Here is a 23,754-nt window from a genome sequence, read left to right as displayed (position 1 = left end):
AGTACATAAATAGTACATGATTTTTTAAAATTATGCTTACAAATCTGAAATATATCAATAATGAACTCGGCATGCATATATCCAAAATCTTAATACAAATAACTGATTTTCATTATGTTTACATATTATTTAATTTTTAAAAATAGGCCTTACCTCATCTTGAGATTTAACCAGTGTTCTAAATGTCTTTTCTCCACTCTCTCCATCTATCATTTTATTTCTAATCTATAAAGAAAAGCATTGTTAATGCTGTAAAGTTACCCATGTATATATCCTGTAAATAAAAGGCTATTAAATAAAATTAAAAAAAAAAAGAAAAGCATAGAATAATCTGTGATACCACACTGTCAATAAATAATAAAAATAGTCTTTGCAAGTCTATTAATTGTATTTAGAATAAATAAAACACAATTTCTCATAGCTGACCCAGCACCAGCAATTGTTTCTGGGAAATTGATCTATGAAAAATAGTTATCATGATATATTAACATTTTAAACTATTGAAAGAAGATAAAAAGTCTATTTGGTCATTCATTAAATGTAATTAGCAGAGGTGTAATTCATGTTATTTTATTGATATGACTATTTCATGCCATTATTTATAAAGTATGTTTCGCTAGAAGGGTAACAAGAAATAGGGCAGCCAGATGACACAATAGATAAGAGCATTGGGTATGGAACCAGAAAGATATATCTTCCTGATTTAAAATCTGACATAAGCTATGTAACTAACCTTGGGCAAGTCACTTTACCCAGTTTGCCTGAGTACCTCATCTGGAAAATGAACAGGAGAAGGAAATGGTAAAATGTACCAGTATCATTGCAAAGAAAACCTCCAAAAAGGTCGCAAAGAATTGGATACGGATAAAACAACTGAAAAATACATTTTTCTCTTATGGAGATAAACAATTTTATTAATATATTCTCTATGGGTAGCTTATTAGAGAATTCTTTTCTCCAAAAATATTATTTTTATGAATTTACATTCACTTTTATATTTTTTAAATATTAAAATTGGCATGACAGTAGGGACAAAAAAATTCTCTTAAGGTTAGAGAAATATTAAAAGGACAAATTGGAAGGGCCACAAGATTTTTTTGCTTCTTTCAAAACATATCATTAAGTTTTCAACATAACCAAGACCATATGTAAAATTGTCATTTAAAAACTTCATTGTTCTTCTGGTGGTAATGTATATTTTTTGGAATAATATAGACTGAAGAGTTAAACACGTAGTTCCTTAAAGGACAGTGGAAAATATCATATCCAGTATTTGTAGGCAACAAACTATTTTTAAATTATGCAGAAGAAGCAGTGCAAAGCATTACATAAGACATAGGACTAGAAAAAGAGATGGACCAGTCAGGAGTAAGAGATAACCCAGCCATTTAGGTAGCCTGCATATTTCATGGGCATATCTGTACAATGTTAAAAATCTAGAATTAACTATTTAATATGTTTCAGGGTTAGTTTATAGAGATTGTGACCTAAATTACAAGTGATGTCAGTGGGATCCAAACAACACAGTGATCCAAAAAAGCACAAAAATATATTCAAATAAAATTATCTGTTTTTACCAGGGGGAAAACCAATTAATTTTGCTCTTTTAGGGATGGATCCTTCTTCAGTTTTAAAAATCTTAACAAAAAAAAACAACAACCTTGCCTTTATATCTGTTAATCTCTTTGTTCACAAAACAGTGAAATATTCTCCAAGATGCAACTACTGTCCTCAAGGAGTTTCTAATTTGATACCAAAGATATAACAGCCCTACAACTCAGGTGATAAAAGTGACATGTCACCCAAGTATCTGTTTTGTGCTGTGTAAGGAACAAGCAGTGGTGCCAGCAATACTTTTTTGATGCTACATTGGTATTCTTGGCTATCCTTGCCCCTAGAAGTAAAGAGAAACTTATTTCAAAACCATATCCTTGGCATTGTTGCCAAGGACTGTTTCTGATGGATAAATATAATTAGTGTCATAAGACAGATTATTAATATTAGATTATAAGATTAGATAGAATATAAGATAGATTATAAATATTAGAGTTCAGAGGAGTGAAGCATCATTATCATTATCAAAGAATCACAAATTCAGAGTTAGAAGGAATTCTGCAGGTCAACTATTCCAAATTTGTCATTTTACAGAGGAGGAAACTAAAGCTAGAAAGGTGACACAGTTCCTAACTAACATAGATTTGAATCCATATTCTGATCCAAAATTCACTCTTTCTACAATATCACATAGATATAGTATATTGTATGCATAACTATTCATAAACAAGAATGGGAAAAATTTAAAAATTAAATTAGTGTAAGAGAATTATTATTCATTTTAGAAAAGAAGGATGAGAAGATAAAAATACCTCCCCACCTTGAGAAGGTATGTTCCTTATTTTAGAAATTCATAGTTGAATGGACATAGAAATTGAGCACAACATTTTGGAAGGAAAAGCATAAACTAAGTATTATTTAATAACTGTAATTTTGGGCATCAAATCTGAATGCTCATTCTTAACTATTAGTTCAACTTACCTCCACTTTGATGTCATTCTCCAGTTCAGCATCCAGGAAATCCAAGGTGACAGGCTCCTGAGATTTAGGATTCTATAGTAGAAAATAGTAAATACTAAACATATATCGCTTTTTTTAATAATTACATGTTGGATATTGTGTATTAATTTAATAAGTTAATCAAATTGAATTTAAATGTATTAAAATGTCTGGCATAATAAATAACTAAACAAATCTCTTTTCATATGATAGGAATTTGTAAGTGATCATTGTTAGTGATTATGAGATTTAAATGTGGCACATTTTTAATTTATCATACCCTGAAAAAGGAAACTTTTTTTTAGTATTTTTCTAATATTTTATTCATGATATTTAGAGTTGAGTCAACTAAATATGATGGGATAGAGATAGCTACTCAGATAATTCACATAATGGAGTGGGTAGTTTTTCTCATAAATCAACCAAAACATATGTCAGAGATTCAGGGCAGAATGGGACCTACTATGAGAAATGAACAAGAAATAAATTGAAATTCAAAGGGAGCTAAAAGAATCTATGAATACATAAAGGACCAAGGGATCCCATTGCTTTTAAAGGATAAAAAGTTTTATTTCCTGAAAAAAGTACACAAATTTTAAATTGTATAATTCACTAATTGTCATTGGCTTTTAAAAAAAAATTCTATGTCTGCTAATATTCGTCTATTAAGATTTCATATACTGTCAACAATTCATTGTAAAATTATTCACATTGTCTGGGGGGACATCATTTTATATGTATATATTTTTCCTATGATTTATTTTTCTATCTACTTACCATATCCACAATACAGAATAATATTGTCTATAACTACACATTGAAAACTCAAATGCTTAATAAAGAGGCATTCAGCAAAGGTTTACTGATGGAGGAGCTGGTGATGGTGATGATGATAGTGATGACACATATGTGCTATTTTTTTAACTTAAATTTTTTCATTAAACAATTTGTAGTATGTTTTAGATAAAACAAATGTGCATGTATATATATATATATATATATATATATATATATATATGCAACAAAGAGGAAAAGAAAAATATGAAAATAACCTTTTTTTCTATTCATGAGAATAACTTTAGTTTTAAATGATTTTTTAAAGATGTAGAACCTCAAAAGAGAGATTACAAATATGTGCTCAGAGTGTAGTTTAAGGCAAGGGAAATAATTTTATATGGCAATGGAATCAATCTAATTAATTTAACATCACATTTCACATATGTGAGAATATATACAAGCAGGCAAACACATGCCATCATTATGTATCTATACAGAGAGAGAGAGGAAGAGCAAAACAGAGAGAGAAAAAGAGAAGGATTATGACATTACAAAATGACCAAAGACAAAATGCTGAATAATTTATATGGTTAGAGACAGGAAATAGAAAGTAATCTTTTGCTTTTATAAAAGCAGTTTTATTTATATTGTTTGTGTGTCTTTGGAAAGTTTTACATGGATTAGATACCATCAATGGTCATTAATAATGAAACGATATATTATTTGATAATCATTGTGCATTCATTAAAAACTTATGTCAGATACTATGTTAGGGCCTGGGGATACAATAAAGAAGGAAAACAATATACATTCAGGAAGTTTGGCACCAAAAATATGTGTGTGCATGCACACAAATGGTATATATAACATTATTTAGGGTCCTACCAACCACAGAACTAGAGATGGTTTCTTAAAATATTAACAGGTATAAATTTTCCATTTTTGTAACAAAATTGATACTAATTTGAGTAGACACTAAACAACAGTGGACTTAATTAAGAGGATAGGGCTTTTTTGAAGGTTAAAAAGTAAACTAGAGTTCTAGATGATATAGACTTCCCAAAGAGTAGTATTTTATGTGTGTATCACAGCCCTTTCAATCATAGGCAGAGATGTTTTTGAGCCAGCTTGAACTGACTCACAGTTGATTGTTAAATTTTCAGTGTAACATTAACCTCTAGAGAAACAACAAATGCCACAGACCAGGGCTTTATACATTTATTTTATATTTGTTGTTGTCTATACTTAAAGTGGTAGAGAGAAAATATTAATGTAGGTAAAAGTGTGTCGTGCATATTAAAAAAAGTTTTAAATAGGAAATCTTTTGTTAAACTTTTACCAGTGTACTGTTGTTATGGCTCTTTCTGGAGAGATAAAAATAGTAATGCTTTTTGTTGGGGAAAAACTAACAAACAAAAAAAAGTTGTGTTTTTAATAAAATACGTCATTTTATCCCATAACAGCTTTCTGGGTAAGAATACATTTTATTTATAGGATAAACTCTTTTGACATTTCTATGACCAGTTCTATTCTAATAAACAAATACACCTACAAATAAATAAATAGGCTATTGAAAACACATGGATTTTTGTGGAGGATAATTTATATTGTTGAAAAGAAAGCAGATTTTTTTTTTCATTAATCACTAACAAGTTTGCTGTTTTATCAAAAACTGGACTGTGTTATGCACATAATATATGCATCTTCAGTTATTTGATCTGGAATAAACAAAATTGTAGAAAACAAAAAAGTTAGGTGATAGATGGATATGTTTTTTTGTTTTCAGCTCTCATGTTGTTTTGTAACCTGTATGTTGCTTTGAAAACCTGTTTCCTTAGAAGAATTATAATGTATTTAATCTCATAAAGGGGAATGTTGGAAAGCCCAGCCATTGCCATAAATAGATGAATCAAACTCTTGTCAATTTTTTTTTATATTGTCACAAGAAATCAATCATCTTCATCACACAGACACCACCATATCAGCATAAAGGTTTTTTAATGTTCCGTCCAAAATAGTCAAAATGGCAAAATGTAAACAGAAGTAAAATCATTGTCTTACATGCAATGGATAATGCATAGCATGACCAGACCCAAACAGCATGCATGGAGGCATTGTCATGGAAGAATTGTCATTATGATGTTCACGTCCCATTCCAACATACAAAGATAGAAGAAAATGAAATGGTAAAAAAAGAAAAAGAAGAGAAAGAAAGAAAACAAAGAGAAAAAAACCACAAATCTTTAAGTCAATGAATTAAATTCATTTAAAATGGCAATCTGGCAAACCATATTTATTGGACCCAACAATAGAATTGTGACTGAAAAGGTCAAAGACAACGGGATGTCCTTGAAAATATAATAATAGTAGTAGCTCACATTTTTACAAAATGTTTTATTCCCATTTTTACAGATTAGGAAATTTAAGTTGAGAAGTTAAACAATTTCTTATATAGTTACTAAATATTTGATGTAGTATCTGATTTGATTTATGTACCAGCCCACCCAGCTGCCCCCAAGACACTGATTCTAGTCTCTTCTCTTGTCATTAGAAAACAGTTGGAATTGCTCACCCCTGATTCTTAGTTTTTAAAAACTTCCCATCTATAAAATTAAAATATTAATGTGACTTCCCTATTTCTCAGGGTTATTATGGAGAAAAAGTTATATGGAATGGCATATTTCTATTTAAAATGAAAGTTGATGTTATGATTAGCATTAATTAGTGGCAATACAAATATACATGACTCCTCATAAATTTATTTTCCCCCATAAAATAGTAAATGTATATATTTAATAAAGGTAGTTGCTAGTTTGCCATTTTGAATTTTTGCTGAAAGAACAAAAATTCTCTCAATTTATTTTTAAACATTCTACTTTCTACATGCAATTGAATTTACCACTGAAATGGAGATTCACTAAAATTCCCATGACCACAAAAGAACACAAGCAAATATTAAAAAAAAAAAACAAAAAACTGAAACATGCCAAAAGATTAGAATTAAATAATTTCATGTCAATGTAATACAGAGAAAAGGGATTTAAACTGGTTTAAAAAAAAAAAAAAAGAAACACAAAAGATAAAAGTCTTATGCAAAAAAAAAAAAGCCATATAGAATTACAAAGATGAAAAGGGCCTTGGAGATAATATAGTTCATCTACTTCATTTATAAATGACAAAACTGAAGAACATGGAGGATGAATGGTCTAGCTACAATTGATAGCATTGGAATCACTATATCTCATATACCTTTGAAATCACCTCTCTAGCCTATACTGAGTCGTCACCATTAAACAACACAAAAAACCCTGCTCTAGGCAGATGCTTAGCTTTCAATCGTAGTGCCATTTGGAACATAGATTTAGAGGTCTAAGAGATTTTAAGGATGATCCAGTTCAATTTTCTTATTTGTAGGTGAAGAAAGTGTTGCCCAGAGAGGTTAAGTAAATTGTGTAAAGTCATTTAGTAAAGTCACATTTTGAACTGTAAGTGTTCTAACTCACTCCTATATTACTTTCACTACTTTTCCTAATTCCATAAAAAATGTATTAATAATGATATTAAACTTGTCATTTCCTTTTCTTTACTTTCCTTCTCTCTCTATAATTAGCTTTTTAAAAAAAATTGGAGTTACAAAAATCATTTACGAGGCTTAGTACAATATAAATAATACTCTCCTTAATGGTAAAAATATTTTTATATATGTGTCTAAACAGTTTCTTTTTTCTCTTAACAGTTAATGAAATATACATACAAAGATAACTAATTAAATATACATAATATCAAAACCTTACTCTGCTAATGAGTCCTACAAACAAGATGGCAAAAGGCATATAGTATTTCTTTGCTATTTCAATGTATACAAATTCCCAGTTGTATTATGGAGTTTTGGTTATTTTCAGAAGTTATGTTGGACATATTTCACAGCTGATGGAGCAGAAATACTTAAATTTATTTCTTCCCATTAAACTTCTAGAAATATGGAATATAGTTTTGTTGAGAACCAATGTTTTGTAAAACTCAGACTGCCCACATTATATTGACTTCTGTTTTGAAAGCTATTTAACCAATATTGGAAAGGAAAACTTAATGAAACATTATAATCATAATATATAATGTTTGAAAAAAATCTATAAATTTATTAATATTATTATTGCATCACCTTTACTAGCAGCAATTAGTCAATGCACATCCATTACTGTCATTAATGACAGTTTTGCTTCAATTTAATAAAGGATGCACATTCCATGCTTTGGAAGCCATATATTAAAAAAAATAAACAAACAAAAAAAAAAAAAAACAGCTTTCTCATTCAACACTTGAAAGCTTTTGTGAATAAAGCTTAATTTTGCTACAGTTTAGCATAGCTTAAAGCACTAATAACTACCTTCAGTCACAGTTACCTGAACATTGGGCCTTCTTTTTCTTAAATTAACTGTTGGTATACCTACACCAATAGGCTGAAGCAACAAAAAGTAGCAATTTATAATTTAATGCTTAAACAAATGAAGGTCTTGCATTCTCTTGATGAAATTTAACTTGTTCTCCTAATGACATTTTCCTAAGAGTGAGAAATTCCTTTGGAACTTATGTATACTTGTGAGTATTTGTAACCACCAAAGAAAGCTTAAGCTGGACAAGTGAAAACTTAAAAAAAAAAAAAAAATGTCCTCAGTCGATGAGAGAAAATGTTACTAGGAAAAAAAATGCAGAATTTTAATTCTTTCTGTACAAAATTGTCAGATTTATGTTTTGATTGGCAAAATACATGCATATTGGGAGATAGTGGTTTCTTTTAAAGATATTTTTTTCTGGCTACAATTCTCAAATTAAACATGAAATTACTTATAGCTGGAGTTTACATGATCCATGAAAATTTAAATTTTAGGATTCTAAAAATTTTCCCTTTATAAATCAGTGGAAATTCAGGACTCTTATTTATTCTTCCAATAGAGGATACAATATTATACTTCCATAGAAAATACCTTTTTATTTAAAATTATCTAAATGAGAAAATAAGAACTTGGTTTCATGTATTTTATTTAATTCCTGAATTCCTTCACAGAAGTGATTAAACCCAGATAATACTACTAGATTGGATCCAAAGATTAATGAAATCATTGTAATTAAAGAAACTCTTGAGATGTTGGTGGCCAAAATGCAAAAGATAAAAAGTGTGATAATTCACATTTTTGATTATTTTTAAAATTCAGATTACATCTTTTCAGGAAGAAAACAGAAAGAACACAAAACTAAACATCCTTTAAAATATAACACAACCACACCTTGTAAGTTATATATTGACTTTATTTTGCTTTATTTCTGTTGATGAATTTCTGAGAAAGGTTCAGATTAGTTGGATTAGTATGTTGGATGATATGATATTATCTATCTAGGATTAATATTAGATTTGATTAAATTGAAATGGTCTATTTAGATGTCTTACACTATGCCATAGGTTTAAGAAGTTTCTTGTATCAATCTGTTTAGCATGCACCAACAAAATGGCAACCATAAAATCTGACCTGTTAATAATAAAAAATTTAAAAGCATACTTAATGGTTATTTTAGAAACATCTTTAGGAGAAAAGAACACATTCAGAACAGTACTATGTACCTGTGTCTTCATAGTACCTTTTTATTTAAAATTATCTAAATATAGTGCCCTGAAATACTGCTTCAAAAATAGTAAGAAAAATGGCTTCTTATTTTATAAGGATATGAAAAATACAGGATATATTATGCTAATTTAAATAAGTGAAATAAACGAAATGTCATTGTACAAGCATAATACAAACTAAAAATTTGCAAACATATATATATATATATATCACTACTGAAACAGAAAGGTGGTGATATTTAAATGATTTCATTAATTAGGACAACTGCTTGGATTTTTAAATTTTTTTTTGGTACCATCAGATAAATAGAGTGATTAACCTAATGCACACCCAAGGCAAGGGCTTTAGTAACATTTTGATTTTGGTATTTCAATCTTCATTTTGTCAAGACCTGAAGGAATCTGGAATTTTTAGATACTTCCCCCCCACCCCCATAAACTCATTTCTAAATTTAATTTGTCTTAAATCATTTTAGTTTGAAATGAGTATTTGACACTTAATCTTGATAAACAGTGACTAGTTACAGACTACTATCAAATCACATATGCAAAAAACTAAGTTATACAATTTGTGACAAGAACATTAAATATTAACATTTTTATAATAAGTAAACAGATTAAAATGAATTTTTGCTCATTTTTTCCTATAAGTCCCAATGCAGATGATACCAACATGCTAAAAACCTTTCACTAGGTTGTTTGAGATTTCTATATTTGATGGAAAGGTATGAATGGGATTTGAGCTGCCGTGTTGAAAGGAATGTTTATAGTAATAAGATGAGCGATAACCTGCAAGTAATGAATCATGTAAGAACTGTGCCACCTTGTTGGTACTATGAATAAAAATATAGTCTAGGTTACAATTCAATGCAATTTATCAATACAAATTAAATCAATACATTAGCAAAAGATTTTTTTGTGTTTATTTGGCACAATTTGTTGCTTTAGCAAATATTATAAACTGCTAAAATAATCATAAAGCTAGTCACCTTTACCATAAAAATAATCATAATCCAATTCAGTTTTAAATGAGGTATTTTTGCATTACAACATACTTACAAATAGAAATTATTTGTTAATAATCATTATTTAAAAAAATGTTATAATAGATCTTTCCTTTCAGTGGTACAGGGAACTCCCAAATAAGGAAACTTCCTATAACAATGCAATTCAGCTCCTCTGCAATTTTCAGTCTTAGAGATTTGCCTAGAGCACTGAAAATTTATAGGACTTTCCCAGGGTCACATACGGTGAGTGGGTCAGAAGTAAGATCTAAAGTCAGATCTTCCTGACTTTAAGGCCAGTTTTCTACCCATTGGTCCAATATCCTTACTATTCCAACCTAATTGATAATAATTATTAAAAATTTGAAGAATATGCTTATGTACCACTGAGTTGAAGGTTTGCTGACTGCCTGGTTAACAACATTATCTTTTGAGAATTTAAAAAGATTCATTTGAATACAAGAATTTTTCTACTTTATCTATCCGTACGGGCCTTGCCTTACTTCTCTGGCAGGGAGGGCATGGAAAGTCATGGCCCATAGATGGTTCAGGAGCAACTCTACAGACTGGTATCATGCTGGGCCTTTCCTACAATGCCAGCCATTATCTAACACAACTTTGACATCTGGAAGTATGCTCTCATTCCAAGTCTGTCAAGTAGTGTCTCCTGAGCAGTATTGAATTAAAAACTTTCTGAGTGAAAACTTTATTTCTAAGTAGCTTGTTCCCCTAACTTTTTAGGTTAGTAAAAGAACATTTCTTCTCCATGCCCCATGGTTCATGACCTAGGTGAAGGAAATAAATAGCTTGCTGCTGGATACCAGGATAAATTTCATCTACTAGTGAACTAGCAATTATAAATTTAGACTCCTATGCTATTAAGGGAAACAAATATAGACAAGTATTTTCTACATGGAACATTTTTCTGCAAAAGCCTATTTTTACTCTTTGCCTCTAAAAAGTAAAATGCTCTTTTTCTTTTTGAAATGATACACTCCTGTATTTCTCTTAGAAACTGTTGAAAAAGTCAGAGGTTACATGGTACCCTATTTTGGCGGTTAGAGAGGATTGAGAGCAGGAGTCTAGCAGGAATTAGCATCTGTTCTGAGTTCATAATTTCCTGTGCTTATATTCTATCGGTGCCCTACAGAAAATGATGCAAAATTACTTTCTAAAACTATCTTGAAAGGAAAGTTTATATTTCATTTAAAATTGTAAAGTGATATCATGCAATGGTTAAATGCTGCATCATGTTATTCCAAACTATTACACTACTAATATATACTATAATAATTCTAATAACATAAATTAAAAATAAGCCAAAAGAAGGACACTTAAAGGATGAATATAAATGCAAATGGGGGGATAAAATGTTGAATTCACATGGAAGATTTTGGCTAGAAAAATAAAGTCTAAAATGTCAACTAGTAAGAAAATTCTAAATATATCAGAAGTTTTGTTTGCTATAAAAATAAATAAAAAGATTTGGAATAGAAGAACTAAGGTTTAGTAAATGTGCTATGTTCAATTAATTCCCTTTCTGAGACTATCTACTTTGAGAAGCAATTGTTCTGAATCATAAACTTTAGTCACTCTTCCATCTTGCCCTAATAGTTTTAATAATTGAATTCTACTTCTATTTTAAGGATGCCTGAGAAGACAGTGACAAAAAAAAAATCAGGAGATGGATTGAACAATTCTCTGAATAATAGAGTATGGGAAGTATTGAAGAAACCAAGGAAAAACATTATTAATATTTATGAAGTTGTTACTTTGTTTCTATAATATGTTATTTTCTGATTATAGAGTCCTACTCAGAGACTGAGATAAGCCAAAGGAATTTGAAAGAGAATCAGAATTAATAGGCATAAAAGATGAGGTGTTTACCAATTGTAAGGAAAATGAAAATATAGAATTTTCTTTCATATTATGTAGGGTACTCCGAAAATCTTGATTCAGATTTGAGCTTTAATAAACTCAGAAATATTAATAATACAAATGAACAAAAATATTATCGGAATTTGTTATTTAAATTGGTTGTTTAGTTTTATGAATTTTGAATAAATTTTCTATTTCAATTTTAAGAAGAATAGCCACCCTGTCTTTGTGCATTGTATGTTTAACAGTTTTTGGAAGACACTTTCCTACTATGGTGGAATGGTAACGGGGACTTTTGCTTGGCCACCTCATTCACCTGGTCTGGCTAGACATTTTTTTTCCCCATATATCTATCAAAATCTAATTTGTAATGTTAGCTTTAATATTATCCAATAAATGCTGTCCTTTTAGTTCTTGAGCACTGCTTGATGAAAATTTTTACAAAATTAAAAACTGATTAGTGTGACAGAACACAAGACAGTAGTTGAATTGATTTTTTATAAGAATCCTATTAATATTTTGAGAGTGCAAATCACCTTTCAAATGCTGCATTCTCTAAGTTTGGAACATTTATACTTCTGAAGTTATTAAAACTTAAAACTACACTAATACTTTTGGGACATCTATATTTAGCAAGATAGTTTTCCTTAATTGTGAAATGAAGCCAACTAACATAAGTTGTGCTTTTTGTTGTTATTTGTTTTAACTTATATTTAGGTCAATATGATAAATATATAGATGTGATATTAGACTTAGTGATTATTCTAGGACAATTATTTAATTTCTGAACAAATAATGTTTTCATACCTTTGGCTGAAGATTAGGATGTAGCAACACATAGCCATTAGGATCGATTGCAAAATAGTAACCATTTGGACAAAGCTGAAAAAAGAAAATTATGTAAATGCAATACTTCAATGAAAGATATTTGAAAATCTAAGTCATTCCTTTTAAGATAATTTAGTAGATACATAAGTGTTTATGCCATAGTGAATGGCAACTCTTAAGTATCTTCCTTATTTATCAAGAAGCAATACTGTTTTATTCTTGGTAGTTTTAAGGGTGAAACAAAGAGCCAGAAATGCTTAACTTTTTATGTCATAGGCCACTTTTGATAATCTAATAAAGCTTAAAATTTTTAAATATATGGAATAAAATATTTAGGATTATGAATGAAACCAATTATATTGAAATATTGATATCTGATCTAAAATATTTCAGAGACCAAGAATGGAATGCAAGAAATATATTATTATTAAGTATGCTAGTTTTAATCCCTTGATATAAAATGTCTTTGCAGTTTTGGTTTATGTTTTGTTCTTAGTGCTTTCTGATAAATGCCTACAGTACAGGGAATTTCTTTGGAAATGAGTCAAATTAATTAGCAAAAAAGAGATATATAGATTTCTGCATAGTTTCTCTGGATATGAAGGTGGTATCGGGTATCCATAGACATTTTTCCAGTATTAATACAATTTATTACAGCCCTAATGCTGTTTAAATTCTGTTGCTCCTTAGCAAATTTTCTGTTCCCTTAAATCTCCACACTTGCTTTCCCAAATATTGTCAATCTCTTCAAGTCTGTATATTCCAAGTGTCTTACATCAGTCTTAGAAGATAACCTTAATGATTAATGAGAAAAGTCAGACTATCTGCCAGAAGTATTCTCAGCCTCTCAAAACTTACAATTTTTCTTTGATTTTCCTCCATCCTGACATATTAAATGAAAGAACCCCTTTGTCCTTCATTCCATTATTCTCTTCTATACTGAAACTGCTGTCTAGAAGGTTATCAATTTTTCCAAGCAAATGCCCTTTTCTCATTCCTCATCTTCCTTGACTGTTCTTATAGCATTTCTGGTTGTGAAAATCCTATTTCTTGAAACTGTTTCTCCTTTTGGCTTTATTTTACTGTATTTTCTTGAATCCTTCTACTTTACTCAACTTCTGGCTCTAATTCTTTTCCCATTCCTTAAATAAAAGCATTCCTCCCCTCCCCCAAGTCTGTTCTCAGACTTCTTTGGTTAGTAGTCACATTTCTCCCTACTTCCCTCTTTGTTGATCTTATCTATTCCCAAAGATTCATTTATCACATCTTTGCGAAGACTGACTACATCTTAAATTTCAGGACCTAACCTTTCTTCTGAATATCCAATCTAGGATACAGATAGGATCAAAAAAATCATCTAGTTCTGTTTTTTTAAGTATCCAATATCCTCTATAAAAATCTTTTAAAATTGACATATTTTAATCTCTTGAACTGAAAGGAAAATGCAGTACCTGTAAGACAGATAGTTATAGTTTTGGGTGGTTTTAATGCTTACATATTCTTATCAATCTGTTAGGTGAGTATTCCTAATGCACAGTAGTACATTACCTGATTTTACCTCTCCCATTGCCTGATTTTAGCCCAAACTTCTAACATCAACAACCAATGTATTTACTTTTCTAAACTTTTAGCTTCAAACCAGATGATTGACTCTTTCCTACTTCCATCACTTGCTTCTATTAATTTTTTTCAGGTAGAATATCCTGGGAATTCCATATTTGCTCATTGAAATCTAAACTGCCCTTTAAAGTTCAACTCAAATGATGAATGAAACCATTTTTGATCCTTCTATGCAGAATACTTTTTCTTTTCCTTTAATTCTCATAGTGTTTTGTATATTTCACACATTTATATTTTTATAAACAAAGGGCTTATCAATTATGTTGTTGTCATTTCAATTGTATTTGATTCTTTGTGAATTCATTTGGGGTTTTCTTGGCAAAAATACAGGAATGCTTTGCCATTTCTTTCTCCGGCTCATTTTACAGATGAGGAACTGAGGCAAACAGGGTTATGTGACTTACATATGTGTCATACAGTCAGTAAATGATTGAGGCTGAATTTGAACTTAGGAAGATGAGTCTGGAATTCCAGACTCCAGGTCTAACACTCTATCCACTGTTCTTATTGTTATTATAACTCATAGTATTTAGCAATTGACCTTTGCAAATAATAAGCATATATGTCAATTCAAAAGCCCTGAATGATTATAAATTAGGTTTGAATATAGGACATAAATGTATTGTGCTGAATTGCATCATGATAAACCTAGCCAAAAGGAGAAACTGCAACTTACCGTAAATCGTGGTGTAAGTCTTTTGATATCTTCTAAAGACACATCAACTCCCATTACACCAAGAATCAATTGGTTCTAGTAGAAAATTTCAGAAATTTAATTTGTTTAATTTTTGTTTAACTTAATTTTTAAAAAAGTATTAGATATTTCAACTAAATTACAAAGGTTTTCATAGGGAAAGCTGGACATGTATATATAATGAGTCTTTTTAGTAGCAGTTTATAATTTTTTTAAAGCTAATTTCATTATATGGGTATACATGGTTTACTATCATAAAACTCTTTTTCATAAGTTACATAGCATCTGACATGTGGAAGAATATTCTGTTATCATAATTATATTACACAAGGCTTATTTTAGTTTTAGTGACTATGATCAGCTACCACATTCTTTTTACCATCACAGAAAAATGCAAATCTTTTTGATAATTAATATTATTATCATTAATCAGATGATTAATATCTCTCTGACATGATTATAAAATGGTGGGATATAGTTTCCTAAAATAAAATTATAAAAAGTCTTTTTTGTAGACTAAAAATATTCAGACAGCTATTGAGAGAGACTTAGACTTATCTCATTGGTATAAGGAACTCCTAAGTGAAGAAAGCCCCTCTACCAATGCAGGTCAGCACATATTCTACAACTTCTATTTTTAAGAGAAAGTTAATAGGAATACCAAGGATTAAATGCCTAGCTCTGTATTACAAGGTTAGTATGTGTCAAAGGCAGAACCTGAAAATGGTTAAGTGGCCTGTTGGAGATCATACACTCAGTTTGTATTTTAACATGGTCAGATCCTTGACAATCTATAAGGTTACAAAAATTGTTGTTGAAACTCTAAACTCATATGATTTGCTAATTAAACTGACTTTTTAGAATTACAAATAAATGATTTTTTAAAAAAATATTAAATTATTTTATCTGGTATTAGTTTAGGCTACATATAGCATGTGTTTGCTATGATCTGTGGTCATGGATGCATCTTGGATTCCTTTTGCAAACTCACATATACGACTGTCAAAATATTTGTCATGCCAAGATTTTCCCCCAAATCTGAAATCTGGCTCTTATTGTTTGCATTTAGTTATAGCAACATAAGAGAGTGACTTTTAGAATAATATGCAGATAATGCCAATTTTCCATTTTGCAGACAAATGACTTTTAGTCTTTTTTTCAGTATTCAGAAAATGGTTATAATGTGGGTATTTCCTTAATCAAGTATCTTAACCATAGAGAACTTCAGTTCACACTTTCATCAGTTATTATCATTAAATAATAATAATAATAATTAATTAATTTTAAACCTTAATGTTGCCTTTATTTTCCTCTTGGCCTGTTAAGTTGAAGACAGGAAGTGTTCCAGTAATGACAAGACCCAATTCCTTAAAAAAAAAAAAAAAAAAAAAAAAAGAAAAAGAAAGAAAATAAAAATATGTTAAATTGTAGTATGGTGAGTAAGTAAGAGGTTGGAATTATACATTAAAGAACTATACTCAAATTCAGTATAATAAAAATGCATTAGCCTTTGATTCTTCTGACCTGGTATTTTATTCTTAGTTTATAAAGAGTGAAAATAAAAACTATTTATCAAATTTTGGAAAATGCATTGTAATCCTATGTTCTGAGAAAGTCCCATTGCAATTTTAACATTTTATGGGAAGAAATCAAGAAATTTTAGACAGTTGTTAAACATGCAATATTAACTAATACTATAAGAGCATCACAAAGAGCTTTTATCAAGCCACAGAAATGATCACCAACCTATAAATGTTTCAGCAACTCACCTCATACTTTCACTGACATAACAACAATTCATCTGATAGCAGGGCCACCCGCAATCAACAACTCTACAATTTTCATTTTTCATTCTATTAAAATCTTGACCTGTCTTCACCTAATTTAATTTAATTCTACTCTCTCTTTCATACTCTGGACTTATGATCTTAAGCCAACTTAGAAGATTACAGTAATAATTCCTTATTAATATAGATTATCATACTTCTGACCCTTGAGCTTTCTCATGTTATATTTAGTCCTATCTTTCAAGAAATGTCTTGAGTCTCAAGAGTAAAATTATGCATTTGATGGTAACGTAGAAAAGGGAGCATAGAACAATAAACTTCTTTTCATTTAAAACCAAACAGTAGTAAATTTCCAGAAATTTCAGCAAACAATAATGCATTCTGAATCAGTATATAAAAGGCAATTAATATGAAATTTAAAATGATTGGGTATGAATTATTACATAACATCCATGGGTTAGCCACCTGAAAATGGATGTACCAAAAAGGAACAATAAATTTGTGATACTATTGATCTCTTACCCAAACCATGTTTGACAAAATACCAATTTGAAAGTGGTATTTTCAAAATAACACTATTAAAATAATTTATTCTAAGAATATAAATTTACTAGTGAAGATACTTTTTATTTTAGGATTATAGGTCTTAAAGTATATTTAGAACTTGGAGAGTGCTCCATGATCATCTGTTCTACGCCTGCCTTCTTTTATAATTGATTGGAAACTGAGATGTAGAACAGTAATGAGCCTTGCTTTTGGTCACACAGGTAACAAGTAGCTGGCATGAATCAATTATTCATTCCAAATGCAGAGATTATGGCTAGGGACTACAACTGGTAACACATAATAATATATAACCTCAAAGTTTCTTTGAAAGGACCACAACCAATCTGTTCTCTAAAATCAATTTCCTTAGTTTACTATGGTTTAAATCTACACATGTAACTGAACCTAAAATCAATTCAAGCTGGTAGGAATGAGAATTGTGGAAAGAAGAGAGGTTTGGGGAGAGCTGTAACATGGAGAAACAATTTCTTTACTTTGTTCCAAATTCCCCTTTCTTTCTACTACCCCATGACCCTCTGTTGTCTCCCCTATAGTGTTGCCTTTCATAAATAAAAAAAATACCTATAAATTAGTGATTGCATGTGAAAATTTTTAAATAAAATGATTCAAGTAAAGACCCTCCTTTCCATGAGCTCCCTCCAATAGGGTTTAGAATGTATATTCAATTTTCCTAATTGTGAAAGATAAATTACAAACACATATAGTTATATTTGAATTTTGGCCTTTTAACTAAAATTTTCTTCTGAATTTTCATTATATTTTTGAAGTGCTCACATAGAAATTCACTGTAAATCTAAATGGTTTCAACTTTCTAGTCTACCTATGACTTGGTTATGAATATCAGGTAGAGACCTGATAATGTTATTTCCTTTCTCCAAAACACTTTAATAGCTCTGTATTGGGTAAGTGAATAAAATTCAACTCTTTACTAAATTTCCTCATTCAGTCAGTGATCTCATGAATGCCCACACTTTCTATGATAACACAAACCACAATCCATCTATACCTGCCCTTCCTGTGTTAACCTTTGTCCATGTTCTCCATTGCTGGGCCACAGGAACATATTACCGTAAAACTCTTTTTGATCTTCCCCAACCTAACCTTGTGACCTTATTTTTCATTTTTAGCTTACCTATATTGGGGTCTAGCCAGATTGAATTGTCTTTGTTAGTTTTGGGAGGATCCTTTTTTGACTCTGCCTTTAGTTATAAATGTTCATTAGAATATCCATCCTCATAGTCTCTCCCCAAACCATATCAATCCCATCTCACAAAGGCTAGGTCATATAGCATATTCTTTAGTGGCTCTTTTCTTGATTACCTTTCACCTATCCCAAAAGCTAGTACTGATCTCTTCCTCCTGAATTTCTGTAATATTTCTTATACTTTTTCTTATGCCACTCATCCAATTTAACTTTGCTAGTATAATTATTTTTGTTTTCATTCAGCACATAAAAACATACACATCTCCTGTGTAACCCCATAGCTGTTTAATGCCTTCCTTATGTACCCTGTTTGATAGTAAACTTCTTGAGGTTAGGAACAGTCTCTTATTCTTTTATGTATGTCTCATAGCATTTAGTATCCTTCAACATAGATTAATCACTTAAGAAATGTTTGTTAAATGAAGTGTAAAAATCTGTGATATCTCTATAATTGTGTCCTAGGATTTTATAAGACAGTTTATGGATATTCTTCAGGGTCTGCTGAATAAAAAAATTCAATCCACCCAGCATGCAGTGTTTTGGCTTCATTAAAATGAACTTTTTTTTTCCAGGTTGAAAGGACATACTTAGAGACCACATGAACTTTGTTTTAACGTCACTTAGACTATCAGTTGGAACTTCAACAGAAAACCAGACATTCTGGTCAATGAACTTTTGGCCATAGGAAATACAGCAGGGCACAATAATTGCTTTTCTAAGTCACACAGTGTCCCATGATAGTCTTACAGAAATTGAAACACTATGACCATAGCACAACTTTTGTTAATCATGTGAACTATGGGAGGTTGAGATGAAGGTTCAGCAGTATTTTTAGCATGGATTGAGGTAAGCAAGCCTCGCTTTATCTATATCAGAAGACATGACTGCAGCTAATAGTGCTTATTTTTTGTCCAACTTCCTGTATCTGTTTATTTTACAAAAACCAACGGATAAATAGCCAGAAGAGAAGAGTATCTTGCTCTTCTTGTTCTGTATCATATTCAGCAAAATAAGGGCAACTAACTGGGGGAAAGGTTATTGAATCAGCATTTTATTTCCAGGACATTCATGCTAATTTTGATAAGGTCCCTAAGCACTAAGAAGAATTACCAATAAGGATAATAGTATCATAACTTTAGTGTTTTGTAAAGAATAATTAACATTTAACCCAGGAAAATAAATTATGTAGTTTTAGTAATTTCATTAACTTTTGCAATCCCTGGCATAGGCCTTAATGTAAGTTAGCACAGCCATTGTAAGGCAGTTCATGTTAGTAATAAATGATCCTATAGGTAATGGGAGCTTCCAGGAATTACTAAAACTCTTTCCCTGACTCTTAGGTAATCTAATTTCAAAAGTGATTTAATCAAATTAAGGCTGCATCATCATAATCAATCACCACATGTAATACCTGTTTTTTTTTTAAACTAGCAAAAAAGCATGTCTAAGTTTAAAAGTATAAATAAGCATTAAATAAGACAGTCTGGAATAATAGATATTTGGCCCTAGTTTTAGGAAGACCTGGATTTAAGTCTTGCCTCTGACACATTAACCATATGAATGTGGTTAAGATGCTTAGCTTAACTTTGTAATTTCCAAGGTAAATGTTCAAAATTATAAATTATAGATGAATTCCCATTCCATATCAGCAAAGGTAAGAACAACACTGGAAGGCCCAAATACTGATAAAATCACAGATCTGAAGCAGTATGTATATATTAAAATATTTTTATTTGTTATTTTTATGTAATCATACAGCTTGCTTCCTTAATTTGGAAACGATGGAGATTTGAGAGAAATATGTGGCGGATGAATGGAGATATTAGAAAATTTCACCTGACTAGAATAATAGAATAAAACTTTGAAGATGAAACTAAAATACACATTGAGTAATGTATTTAGATTTAAAAAAACCAGCAACTTACATAAGTATGAGAAAAGACAGTTATTTTGACATAACTCACAAAGAAAAAAAAGAAATACCAAAATTAAGGGTTCTCATAGACTGACTTTCATATGAGTCCACAGGATGAGGAAAAAGAATGTGAACTAAATGAGAAATTAGACTATATTAACATAATTACAGTATCTAGAAATAAAGGATGGATGAGATTCCTTTAGGAATCCTACAGTTTCCTTTACTAGATTTGTTTTTAATTATAGGCATTCTCCAAGGTACAATTCTGAGGCCTTAATTCTTTCTTTACACTATAGGGTACACAGAAAGTAAACTAGATAGCATGGTAGACTGAATGCCAGATTTGAACTCAGGAAGGCATGAGATCATATCTTGCTTCAAACACTTGCTAGCTGTATCAGTCCACACAAACTACTTTCCTCATGTATAAAACAAGAATAACATTAACATGTAAAGTGCATTATAAATCTTATAGGGTAATGTAGATTTTATTTCTTATTATTATTATATTTCTTACATACAAATATTGCCAAAACTCATACAGAGCTTATATGTAGGTCTATATGTTTTAGTTCTGGCAATGAGATTTATTTTGAACCAGGACCAATTCATGCTATCTCAGTGATGAATTCAAACATAATTAAACATATGTGGATCATAAACTTTTAATTACGATGATATGGTAGGAATTGGAGTTGTGGTTTTATTGCTATTTCCTGGTAAGAAAACTCTTAACAATGCTGCAACTTATATAGTTCAGGATTTGCCTAAAGTGCGGGGACATTAAGTGATTTAACCAGGATCACACAGCCACATCTTCATAAGGCCAGATCTCTTTTACTCAAAACAAAATATTAAAACAGAAACCTTAAAATTGCTAAGAAAAAATGCATGTTGCTATATCTTTCTTCACCATATTACCATGGCAGCAAAAATGGAGCAGAAAGACATGCTACACAGCAACAGGAATACCACTCAAACTGCCAGGATCCCAGCTTACCCATATATAAAACTTTTCCCAAATGACAAGGAAGCAAAAGCCCAGTTCAAGCCTTAGTCCTCCAGTCCAATTGGATGGCTTCCCTGGCCCTTTTATTGAAAATCTTTCCAGTTTATGTAAAATGGATACCATTTCTACCATGTTATTTTAACATGAACTTTGCCAAGAAGAAGCTTATCTCAAGAGCTGACTTGATGATGAAGAGGGTAGAAGCACTGTCATAAGGATCAATTGAAAAAAAAACTACAGATGTTTGAGTCTGGGCAAGAGATTACCTAGAGAGGCCAAAATAACTATATTTGGATATTTAGATATTTGAAAGACTGCCATTTTTGAAGAGGCAGATTTGTTCTGCTTGGCCTTGGAAATAAAAACTAGGAAATTCAAAACTGTTGAAGTGAAAAAAGCCAATTTCAATTCAACATTAAGAAAAATTTTCTGATAATTAGATCTTTGCAAAAATGAACCATGTTGCTTCAGATGATGGCAAATTTTAAAAAAAGTAGGAGTTAGATATATCAAAATTACAGTAGTCAAGGATTTGAAAACATTAGGGTATACAGAATTGTATAAAACTGACAATAAAGGAAAGACTATTCTTATTGAAAATAAATAGGAATATAGTAAATGGGGCTTGTTCATTGCTAAACTTTGTTATTAGGACAGGATTGGCAGTATTTTGTAAATGTGGCACTTTTGTGAGGTAGAGTAAGTGTAAAAAGGGAAGGTACTCTAGGCTGAGAAGGAAAAGAACTGCTGAATGGTTATATACAGGTATACATCATCAGTCTTCATCTAAAGATATACTATACCACTATATACCACCATATTACTCATTCTAAGAATGAATTAGATAACAATTTTCAACAATAGATGTAATCATTATACAGATTTTTTACCTTGCATGTCCATTTGGGCTTAATTAATAAACAAGTATGTTTTAAATATTTATATACTAAGTAGTAATGAACTCTTTAGTCTTTAAAATTACATAGAACTTCATACCTTTCCTATAATTCTTTATAATTGTATAGTATTTCCTATTTCTATTCTACTGCTAATATATTCCATTAAACTTAAGAAATTTGTAGTCATTTTTTATTGTCCTGTGTTTTATTACAAACTAAAAGTTCAGAGTCTTGGTCTTATTTCATCTTTGTAAATAAAGCCCCATGCTTTCAACATATTTGTGCTTAATAGTTATTAAATCCGTGCAAATATTTGAAAGATAAAATTATTTCATGTTAATATTTGTCAATAGTGTTTTAGTAACATATACTAAATGTGAATATGAAAATTCCTAATTCAGATAAAATAGTTATATTTCCCCATAGTTATAATTAACTTGAGAATTCTGATATAATTTAATTGAAAACAATGGAAAAAACTTCTGTACATTGAGAATTACAAACCAAAGATATAACAGCATGTTCTACAAGTCATATTTATGAGGAAGTGATGGAGAGAGAGGAATGGCAACAGAGAAGTAGGTATGAATCATTAGTATGCCAGAATTATGACATCTATTTTTGCATAAACAACTGAAAAATCTTACCAATGCATCCAAGTATACATTGGTCCACTGGACTTGCTTGGCTTTCTCGCCTGCCAAAACCATTGGTCTTCCCAGCACATCCAAATATTCCTATTCAAATGATATAAAAGTCAGTCACTTGACAAATGATAACAAAAAAAGTATAAATATATCAAAATGAAGGAAAATTGATATAAAATCAAATTAGATGAAATAATGGGGAATTACCATCTTCATGAAGATTCCTACCATGGACTATATAAAGTGATATTTCTATTCTATCATGCTTTGAGTCAATAACATGTGGCTTGTTCTATTTATGTGGCATATCCCATCCTATTTCTCATCCTGGAACAATCAATCAGGCTATTCAGGCATAAAAAGAAGATAGTTTTGATTGTTTTTTTTAATTTTTATTTGTCTTCTAAAAGGAACTATTGAAAACCATGGTTACATGGTGGAGTGCTGATCTTAAAATAAATAAATAAAGCAAGCCCAAGTTTTCTTTCATATCAAAAATGGGCTGAAATTCAAAATTGCATTTAAACATATAAACAAATAAATGAAATCCTGTGTCAGATCTCCACAGTAGACTGAAATACAGTTGCTGTTTTATTTCAGCACTGAATGTATTCATTGTTTACATTTTAAACAAATTGCATGTTATTTTTAAAATGTGGACTCTCATTCTATAATAATGTTGATTATGATTTTTTTAGGCAACAGCTATATGAGCAGTCAATTTTTTTTTTCAAAAATAACATATAATC

At 30.3% G+C, this 23,754-nt stretch overlaps 1 protein-coding gene across 5 annotated transcripts in view; it reads right to left on the bottom strand.

The window, feature by feature from the left end:
• The window catches only part of CACNA2D1 (calcium voltage-gated channel auxiliary subunit alpha2delta 1), a 656,564-nt gene that overhangs the window by 54,130 nt on the left and 578,680 nt on the right, over positions 1 to 23,754 (bottom strand). For 2 of the 5 annotated variants that reach the window (XM_031938658.1, XM_031938660.1), the window contains exons 15-20: positions 23,006 to 23,095; positions 16,264 to 16,341; positions 14,957 to 15,031; positions 12,640 to 12,714; positions 2,536 to 2,607; positions 154 to 225 (exon numbers count right to left, since the gene is read on the bottom strand). In XM_031938658.1, coding sequence (XP_031794518.1) covers positions 154 to 225; positions 2,536 to 2,607; positions 12,640 to 12,714; positions 14,957 to 15,031; positions 16,264 to 16,341; positions 23,006 to 23,095 — 462 coding nt within the window. Of the gene's footprint in view, positions 1 to 153; positions 226 to 2,535; positions 2,608 to 8,008; positions 8,856 to 12,639; positions 12,715 to 14,956; positions 15,032 to 16,263; positions 16,342 to 23,005; positions 23,096 to 23,754 lie in introns of those variants that run through there. The other 3 variants (XM_031938659.1, XM_023504736.2, XM_031938661.1) reach the window with 2 other exon arrangements.

Source organism: Sarcophilus harrisii, chromosome 5, assembly GCF_902635505.1.
Source record: "Sarcophilus harrisii chromosome 5, mSarHar1.11, whole genome shotgun sequence".
Lineage (NCBI taxonomy): Eukaryota > Metazoa > Chordata > Mammalia > Dasyuromorphia > Dasyuridae > Sarcophilus > Sarcophilus harrisii.
The sequence above is the reverse complement of the archived record's forward strand: the minus strand, read 5'-3'. Positions and strand labels throughout refer to the sequence as shown.